This window comes from the organism of the source record quoted next (assembly GCF_019968955.1).
Source record: "MAG: Porospora cf. gigantea A chromosome Unknown PgA_NODE_156_length_32446_cov_351.844, whole genome shotgun sequence".
In the NCBI taxonomy this organism is placed as follows: Eukaryota; Apicomplexa; class Conoidasida; order Eugregarinorida; family Porosporidae; genus Porospora; species Porospora cf. gigantea A.
The window spans coordinates 23,651-32,446 of record NW_027151432.1 but is presented as its reverse complement, the minus strand read 5'-3'; the positions used below and the strand labels follow the sequence as shown (position 1 = coordinate 32,446).

At 54.2% G+C, this 8,796-nt stretch overlaps 7 protein-coding genes across 10 annotated transcripts; 4 read left to right on the top strand and 3 right to left on the bottom strand.

Moving 5' to 3' along the window:
- Positions 1-89: 89 nt before the first annotated feature.
- KVP18_001873 (uncharacterized protein) lies at positions 90-1,970 on the top strand (the record flags this gene model as incomplete). Its single annotated transcript, XM_067952307.1, has 1 exon — positions 90-1,970. One exon carries the CDS (start codon positions 90-92, stop codon positions 1,968-1,970), a length of 1,881 nt encoding a protein of 626 aa, XP_067812312.1.
- A 170-nt stretch (positions 1,971-2,140) lies between these two features.
- KVP18_001880 (uncharacterized protein) lies at positions 2,141-2,524 on the bottom strand (the record flags this gene model as incomplete). The annotated part of the gene is made up of 1 exon (XM_067952316.1): positions 2,141-2,524. The coding sequence occupies one exon, from the start codon at positions 2,522-2,524 to the stop codon at positions 2,141-2,143; it is 384 nt and encodes a 127-aa protein (XP_067812321.1).
- A 434-nt stretch (positions 2,525-2,958) lies between these two features.
- Positions 2,959-3,654, top strand: KVP18_001875 (uncharacterized protein; the record flags this gene model as incomplete). The annotated part of the gene is made up of 1 exon (XM_067952309.1): positions 2,959-3,654. The coding sequence occupies one exon, from the start codon at positions 2,959-2,961 to the stop codon at positions 3,652-3,654; it is 696 nt and encodes a 231-aa protein (XP_067812314.1).
- A 17-nt stretch (positions 3,655-3,671) lies between these two features.
- Positions 3,672-4,454, bottom strand: KVP18_001881 (uncharacterized protein; the record flags this gene model as incomplete). The annotated part of the gene is made up of 1 exon (XM_067952317.1): positions 3,672-4,454. The coding sequence occupies one exon, from the start codon at positions 4,452-4,454 to the stop codon at positions 3,672-3,674; it is 783 nt and encodes a 260-aa protein (XP_067812322.1).
- Positions 4,455-4,480: 26 nt separating this feature from the next.
- KVP18_001879 (uncharacterized protein) lies at positions 4,481-4,675 on the top strand (the record flags this gene model as incomplete). Its single annotated transcript, XM_067952315.1, has 1 exon — positions 4,481-4,675. The coding sequence occupies one exon, from the start codon at positions 4,481-4,483 to the stop codon at positions 4,673-4,675; it is 195 nt and encodes a 64-aa protein (XP_067812320.1).
- Positions 4,676-8,001, bottom strand: KVP18_001870 (uncharacterized protein; the record flags this gene model as incomplete). Of its 3 annotated transcripts, XM_067952303.1 has the most annotated exons (4): positions 4,827-4,939; positions 5,017-5,438; positions 5,467-7,357; positions 7,386-8,001. In XM_067952303.1, 4 exons carry the CDS (start codon positions 7,999-8,001, stop codon positions 4,827-4,829), a joined length of 3,042 nt encoding a protein of 1,013 aa, XP_067812309.1.
- A 119-nt stretch (positions 8,002-8,120) lies between these two features.
- KVP18_001865 (uncharacterized protein) lies at positions 8,121-8,781 on the top strand (the record flags this gene model as incomplete). 2 transcript variants are annotated; one of them, XM_067952291.1, is made up of 3 exons in its annotated part: positions 8,121-8,143; positions 8,171-8,291; positions 8,320-8,781. In XM_067952291.1, 3 exons carry the CDS (start codon positions 8,121-8,123, stop codon positions 8,779-8,781), a joined length of 606 nt encoding a protein of 201 aa, XP_067812297.1. The 2 variants fall into 2 exon arrangements, with proteins under 2 accessions (XP_067812297.1, XP_067812296.1); XM_067952290.1 differs by lacking the exons at positions 8,121-8,143; positions 8,171-8,291 and having other exon boundaries at positions 8,491-8,781.
- Between the last annotated feature and the right edge of the window lie 15 nt (positions 8,782-8,796).

Genomic DNA, 8,796 nt, shown 5'->3' with positions numbered 1-8,796 from the left:
TCAAAGAGACAAAACGGTCTCTACATCGGAGAGACTTTGAGAGATGATCTCCTATGCACTGCTTGGGATGACGGAAATACAGTCATTATATGCCGCACTTGTTCTTGGGCTACGTTGAGACGACGCAATTGATTGAGTATCTCAAAGCTGCAGACCTGAAAAGCAGATTCACTACTTTCAAATTGCAGATTCGCTGTGGGGACGATCGATTGGAGCTCCTCTGCAAGCAGCGATTCAAGGAGGAGTTAGTTTTTGACCACATTGACTTCTACAGCAGACATGTTGTGCAGGCGCAGCTGCTCTCTTTGCGAATCGTCGCGACGGACGGCCACCGCTGGGAAACCGTAGGAGGAACCCAGCTAAATCTCTCAAACGTCCAAGTAGGAAGGGTTAGCAGAGGTGAGTATCCGATTAAGAGGGTGCCCGTACCCGTGGAAAGTGCCAACCCTCGAATGTACGTCATGCTGGCGTTCCTCTCTTGGGGTACGCGTGAAACGTCGAGAGACGAGTACTGGCGCATGGTTCATAGGAAACCTGCTTCGTCGCTATCGCCATACTTGGCTTGGCGACGTGAGAACGTGGACAGGACAGCAATGCACAAGAAAGCACATGCAGCTAAACTGGAGACCCCTCCAGAATCCAAACCCGAGCAATCTCCGCCGACTATCCCCTCTGAGACGCCCCCGATCCCGATTCGTCGGGGACCCTGTCGCTTGCCAGACGGCACAGAAGTGGACTTCGAGAAGTACATGAGGTTGGTGGACCTTACCAAGGTGTTCCCACATTACCCCGAGAAGGCGCTGGCCGACCATCTGCAGGAACACAACTGGGACGTAGTGAAGGTCATGGACGACGTGTCGCATAAGTTGTTGGCCACTGCCTCGTTTTCCCAGACCGCGTTGCACCTGAAGTCAACAGCCAAGTTAAGGGTTCGCCAGTCGCAACTTACGAACTCGGACATGTCCTATGCGGAGGTAGCCGCGGCCCCGCCTGCGGACGTGGGTGTCAGGCAGCAACCTTCGGTTGGGGGACCACTTCCGAAGCTTACAGGAAAGAAAAAGGCACTGCTGATTGGCATAAACTACACTGGGAGCAACAAGGAGCTGTCTGGTTGTCAGGCGGATGTGGGTCGCTGGCGGAAAGTCCTTACGGAGCTTTACGGCTTCTCTGACGATTCCTCGTTTCTGACCACTTTAGTGGACACTCATCATGGCGATCCTAGGTACCGCCCGACAAAGAAAAACATTTTGCTGGCCTTTCAGTGGCTGGTGGCTGATGCTGAGCCGGGCGACGCCCTATTTTTCCATTTCAGTGGCCATGGAAGTCAAATCCGGGATCATGAGGGTACGGAAGAGGACGGCTTCGACGAAACTATCATGCCAGTAGACTATAAAACCGCTGGTCAAATACGAGACGACGAGATTAACTGGCATCTGGTGTATCCCCTACCGTCTGGCGTGAAGATGATATGCGTGATGGACTGCTGTCACTCCGGATCCGGCATGGACTTGCCGTTTGTTTGGGAACCGAGGACCCGTTCGTGGAAGGAGGAACGATTCCCAAAAAAGGCTGCTGGTGATGTAGTTTTATTATCTGGTTGCCAAGACAATCAGACGTCGGCGGACGTGAAGATGCCCAATGTGGGTACTGGTGGGGCGCTGACAATGGCTCTGATGACCCTTATCGTTCAGGATCCCTACAACATTCGATTTCACACGGCTCTCGAACATTTGAACAAGTGCTTTCGGTCGCGAAAACTGCCCCAAGTCCCAAATTTAAGTAGTATGCAGAAATTCTGTATCACAAGGCCTTTAGATTTCTTGGACATCCTCCCAAACAACAACGCGTCCATTCCTCAAAGGAAGCCGCCATCAGAGACTCCATTGAGAGCGCGTAGACGCGTCCAATCTGATCCTACGCAGGGGTGGGTGCGGTTAGGTCAAGGGCGTCGACGAGAGTTTTTGCGATGAGTTAGTTGAGTGTCTCATATTTCGGTGTCATACCCCACTCCCCTGAGTCAGAATATGTTAAGAGGTGGTCGGTCACTATATGACCTGTAGCATTCCAATTGAGTCAGCACATGTTTAGGTGGTCACTATGTGACCTGTATCATTCCAATCGACTGTCTCAGTTAACAGACTCAGTACTCCTGCGATCGCTCACGGCTTTTCTTCGGGAGAAGAACTTCGTGCACGCGCGGCAAAACTCCGCCCTGTGCAATGCTCACCTTGGCCAGGTACGTGGACAGCTCCTCGTCATTCCGGATGGCTAGCTGAATGTGTCTAGGGTTGATTCTGTTCTTCTTCTGCTCTTTGGCAGCGGCGCCGGCCAATTCCAACAGCTCGGCGACCAAATACTCCAACACAGCTCCGATGTATACAGGAGCTCCTCCAGACAACCTCTTCGCGAAACGACCGTCACGTAGATGCCTGGCAATCCTCCCCACAGGGAAGGTCAAGCCGGCCTTCGCCGACCTGGACGTGACTTTGCTCTTCTTAGCGACTTTCTTGCCCTTGCCTGTCATCTCTAAGAATTATAATTTGCATGCAACTTTCCTTCCTAATAACATGTGTCGTCGCCCCAAATTATTTCCGCGAGCGCTTGCTGAAGGGCGGTTTTAACTGAAAAGGACGCCGTGAACCCTGCATACGCCTGTGGGACTGCTTATGAAGGCGTACACCAGCTGCGGTGAATCGGAGGGCTGTTGGGAAATGAAATGGCTATCCGCCTGTGTATTCCACGAGCGCAAGTATTTTCCATGAAGCGCTTAAGGGTTCCAGGAACGTTTTCCAGTTGACGCAGGCCATTGCCACACGCATAGCGGTATGTGGAGCGGCAGGAGGCAGATTGATTCGCGTGTGCCTTCGACCCGCGTGTGCAAAATCGATGACTCCACCAGCACCCTGCCGAGATCTCCGACGTTTTCGGCAATTGTACTCCAGGTTCCTGGAGGTCGCCATGTCGGTTCCGAAGATAAAGTCCCGAGCTGACCTGGCCATCGCCCATCACCAGATTCAGTTCCTCGTCACAGATATACAGAGATACATGCAAGAGGACGCCAGCTCCAATCAGAAGACGTACACTCTATTAGCGAACCTACGGGCACTGGTCAGCTCCGTCCATCTGCTCATGCTGACGTACACCGACATTATAGACGGGTCGGAAGGGTTGGTTCCGTGTCCTTCCACTTTGGTATCGTTGCTGATGCAGCGAATGCCACGAGTCAAGCGTGAGCGAGAGCGAGAGCCGGTTGCATGCCAACCTGGCATCGATCCCGTCACCAAGCTGCTTCTTGCAATCCGAACAAGTCCAGAGGGCGAAGCAGCACAGGAAGACCCAAAATCAGCGCCTTCGGAAAACATGGACGACCAGGAGTCGGACGTAGAGCCTGTACTCGCGGACACGAATGAGGACGATTCATATGAAGCCCCATCGAAAAGATTTTGCGTCCCACGTCCTCCCTGCGTGCCAGCTCCGCCGCATGTTCTCCGAGAACTCAGCAAGGCACACAGAGACGTCATTGATGCCCGGCTTTTCCCCTTTTGCAACAAGGTGGAAAAGATGCCACGGTTTTTGACGGAGCATCGCCCTCCATGTCCACCTGAGCGCCGCTCCTCCGCACGAATTCAGGCGAGGGTTGTCAATAGTGAATGAGTCGGAACACAACAAAGCTACACAAGCAGAACTGCATTCACACAGCCATCCAGCTCAGGGTTGTTCGTGATCTGCGCATACTTGGCCCAGACTACTTGACCAGTAGTGGTCACGAGACCCAAATCAGCCACGTTGACCTCCACGATGGTTCCCTTGGTCAGAGCGCCGAGAGTGGTGTAGAGATTGGACTGCGGGTTCTTCTTAACTCCCACAATGTCCAGTTGGAAGGTGGTTTTCAGCTCTGGATGCGTGACGTTGGCCTTCTTCATTCTCAAACCCGAAGGTCTGATGTACCGTTCGAACTTCGGATTCTTCCGTGTAAAGTTGTCTCCCACAAAGCATATCTTGTTCACAACGCGCTTCCAGGCCTTATTGCGTCGTTTACCAGATCTGAGGATGTTGAACATTTCATCCTCAGACATGGCTTTGACCTTCGGAATAGGCACGGTCCACTTACCAGCTTTCTCCTTTCTCTTCTGCTTGACCATGTTAGACAACACCTTCGTTCGTGAAACGCCCTCTCTGTCCAGCAAGTACGCTGGAATGGCGCCTTCTGGCACCATATCTGGCTCCTTTTGCGTCGCAGACTTCTCATCGTAGGCCTTGAGTTTCTTCTTCATCTCAGCCTTCTCAGCATACCGCTTTTTGTTAAAGACCTTGGCCTTGACGCCGATCAGCGTTCTGGCCAGCTTGGATATGCGCTTGGGCTCCCGGGCTGCCTTCTTCCGTGCTCGCTCATCATGATCAAGTCGTTTTCCGAAGCGCTTCTGCCACAGTTCAATGTGTTCGTTCTGAGGCATCGGCGATAATTGCAGAATTCACACCGATGTTCCTCCGCTACTACCTGAACAACGACGGCGAGCGTGTGTACACCTTGAGCGACACGACTAACGACGGCTCCGCCACACTGTCCGCCCACCCCGCCAAGTTCAGTCCGGACGACAAGTTCTCTGCACAGCGAGTCGCAACCAAGAAGCGCTTCAATTTGCTGTTGACGCAGCAACCCATGCCCGAGCTTTGATCACCTGCGCTTGTGTAGATTTTTGTATGCCCGCTTAAGCCTGTGAAGTGTGGATGGCCTGCGACAGAAACCATGTTTACCCTCGTCGGATCCGCGACACAGCTCAGGGAGGGGGCCGTAGCCAGGGTGGGTTCCTTTTGCAAATGTACGCTCAGATGGAGGTGCCGTCGGATGCTCGTTCCAGATCACTGGGAGTTCGGGCAGCTCCCAGCTTCGCTGAGTATTCTGGGGTACTGCCACTCGTCTTCTGTCGAAGAGAGATGTCTGAATGTTAGAGGACACAACTTTGGATTCTTTCTCCTGCCACAGGTCGCTCCACGTGGTGAAGGTGTCCTCCTCACATTCTGCATATTGAGTTTTCGACTCGACAGGCCATGAGGCGTCTGCAGCCCTCTCCACCTCAGCCGCCTGCCCCCAGTCTGCGTCCAGCGTTTCAGACCAGGCATCACAGCCAGAGTCCTCTTCTTTCATCACGAAAAAGTTCGTTGTGGAATCTGATTGTGTGCCTCGTGGGAACGGTGACTTTTGATGAGCTTCCCTCCTAGTGAAAGACTTAACAGGACTCCTAGGAACTACACTCCCGTCAGCACCCCAGACAGGTTCACTGCCCGTGGAGTTATCCCAATGGGTGGGGTCAGTCTCTGCTGATGGAGGGTCCGCGGCGTCGACTGCAGAGGTGACCGCCTCCCAGACGCTGGGATCCATGTCCAACAAGGCTGCGGCTTCCTCTAGAGAGAGGCCGGCGCCTAAGGCGGCTGAGAAGCTGTTTGTTGGTAGCCGCGTTAACCTACAGATCTGTTGGGAGGTCCAGCCCAGAGAGTAGCGCCACGCGGTGCATGAAGTTGTTTCGATCAGTGGGCTTGGCAAGGGACGCATGGATCTCTGAGTGTAGATAGGTTTGTTGTAGCTGAGATATAAGGTCTCGAAGCGATGCAGTGTCCTCTGCCAGAAGCCATGATAGTGACTCGGAGCACTCCAGAGGACCGAGGTTGACAGGAAAGACGAGTTTGAAAGTCCGAGAGCAGGCAAGAAAGTTTTCTCTGAAGTCTTCTTTTGACGCCAGCAGCATCGCACACGAAGGTCCTATCAACGCTGCGTCACCGACGAGTCCCTCTGCGAGGTCATCCGCCACATCCACTAAGCCGCTCAACGGTGAGGCGATGACTGGCAGACAGGGAGCCGCCGGTTGAGTGCCGACCCAGGTGTTAACCCGCCATCGAGCACACCTGAACAGGTCACGGTCCTTCAAGTCGAACTGCAGCCCACTCGGAGCGACCAGCCAGCAGTTGTCAGGAACGTCTGACAGGTACGTCTTCGGTTGGCTCGCTTCCGGAGAGACCCGAAGTGGCCTAAGCGGGGTGAGGTCGGCCTGGAACACAGACGCATACGAGACGAAGTGCCTGTTGGACATGGCACGGGTCAGCTCATTCCACCAACTCCAGGCACATCTGAAGAGTCTAGAGTAATTTTCCGACGGGGAGAGCACCGCTGCGCACCCTTTCACTTGCTGGGCTAAGGCGGAAGTCAGCACCAGAAGGCTGAGTTCGGCTCCCCAGACATCAGTCATCAGGCCCATGAATGCGGCTTCGACGTCTTCCAGGAGCGCGTTCTCAGGAGAGAAGCGCTCTGGAAGGTTGACCTCTGCAGGGGTCAATACGCAGCGTCCACCATCCAGTACAGTTACGCTACACGACAGCGCATCGGCAGCTATTTCGTGTAGCGTTGCGTCCTGACTGTGCTTGACAGCGATTTTCAGTGCGGCTAGGCACTCCAGAGGGCTGGATTTGCACAGAGACATCAACTCGGCGCCCAGAGGCAGCTCCTGCATCTTCCGTATCGAATATTCTAAGTGCAGCTCCCATGCAGCCTTGGGCCACACTACCATCTCTGGGAGGTCTTCTGGTTCTAATGCGTCCACAGGTGGGAGCTCAACCGTCTGGGCCGGCCCCTCCAGCGCTTCGAGGATTTTTATTAGCTGAGCGGCCTTCGATCGCGAAGCTTCGACATCCACAGGCAGCGGGTACGCAGTCGGGGCAGGCTCTGCGAACCGCCCTTGTAGATCCGACTCTTCATGTGGAATTGGGGTGGGGTCTCTCCTCTGCCGTTTCAGCGGGTTGATGTGCGGAGATTTCGGGTCGCGGCCTTCAACGGGCACGAGGCGTTCAAGGAAAACCCTCTGTGGAAACAGTAAGACGTCAGCAGCTGACCCACAAGGACAGCAGTGCCCTAAGACATCAGCAGCTGACCCACAAGGACAGTAGTGCCCTAGGACGTCCGATGGTAGGGTATTCTCCGTTACCCACAAGGAAATTAAACTGGGTTCCTGTGGAAGATGGAGGGTGCGAGGGCAGCATATCCCCCCGCCAAGTTGGAGAAGGCTGATTGGATCCTTGTACGTCAATGCAAGCTTTCGGTCGATGTCTGTAGTTTCCAGTTCCCAAACGATGTCCTTAGGAGCGTTCATCACTCGCCAAATTGTGGCATGCGAGCCAAACATCGTCTCCGCGGCCTGGAGAGGGCGAGGAGTGAGTGTCAGTTCCTCCGCTGTCTCAGAAAGGGATGGCATCAGCGGGCTCTCGTGTATATCGTGCGGGCTAGCTTGATGTAGATGGCAGGAGGAGTCGATGAAGGGAAAGACTGTCGGACCCAACAACTCTGCAACCACCCGCTGAAGGCCTATGTCTGAGTGACTCACTCCTAACTGTCTCACTGGGCATCGCCAATGGTGCACTGGGCAGCTCTCTGGCGCCAGAGTCCATGGCGAAATCGAAGGTGTCTTCGGTGATTGTGGAGTTAATGAAAGGGGGCAGCACGTCCGCTGGGACGTCGATACCGCTGTACTGGAATCGGTAGATCGGGATTGACGAAGGGGTCAACAATGGGTAGCCTGCCATCGTTTCACACCCTGCGAGCGGACGGGCTAGAGAACGACTGGTGTCAAGCGCGAAACACTCTAGGAACTGGGAAGAGTCGTCTCGAAAAGGCCGCCGAAGGAATATCGACGGCAGATCACATCCCGCGTCAGTATTAGACAGGTAGCGTAGCAGCGGGCGCTTGACTGCACAGACCGGAGGCGCCAGCGACCGAATCACCTCTTTCTCCACGACTGTCTTCGAATCGAGGACGTTCCATTCGACAGAACACTCCACATGTCGTTTTCCTGTACCCAAGACCGTTTTTAGAGACTGGTCAAAGGCGGTCAACACGGAGGAGAAACCTCTCGGGAGCGCGGGAGCAGTTAGAAGACGTTCCTGGTGTTGTGACAGTAGGTGGAGGTGGCCCTGTGCGGTGTGGTTATAGACTCGGTAAGGAAACAGGGGAAACATTGGTATGGATACACTGGCATGACGTGTTCTGCACACAGCAACCCTAATGCAAGAAACAGAGCAGTTGCGATGGCGACGATCTTTGCTTGCCGCTCCGTGATTCCTAATTGGTAAATTGCATGGCTGCCCAACCACACGACCAGTGAGACGGCCGGTCGTTTCTCATCAGCGATCATCGATTCAAGATCGTTCTGGTCGGTGACACCAGCGTTGGGAAGAGCTGCCTTCTGTTGAGGTTTTCTGATGACGAGTTCACCGACTCGTACATCACCACCATCGGCGTGGACTTTGTGAGTGCGAGAGGGGCCTGCCACTCAGAGATTTCGAACCATCCAGATCGACGACAAGATCGTTAAGCTGCAGATTTGGGACACAGCAGGTCAAGAGCGCTTCCGAACGATTACTTCCGCTTATTATCGCGGCGCGAATGGCGTGATAGTGGTCTGCGATGTGACTAACCCTAAATCGGTGGAGTCTGTCGACGGATGGATGGCAGAAATCCAAAAGTACACCTCAGAGAACGTCACGTTGATGCTAGTTGGGAACAAGACCGATGATGAGAACAGAAACGTAACCGAAGAGGAGGTGAAGGCCAAAGCTGCTGCTCATGCGATTCCCTATGTCCTCACGTCTGCCAAGACAGCAGAGAATGTGGAGGAGGCCTTTGTGAGGCTGGCGCGCCGAATTATAGAGCGGACCGACGAGTCAGCAGCAATGCCGGCGGCAGCCATTGGGTTGGACGACAGAGACGAGTCTACTTCTTATTCGTGCTGCTCGTGAGGTCATATTCGCTTC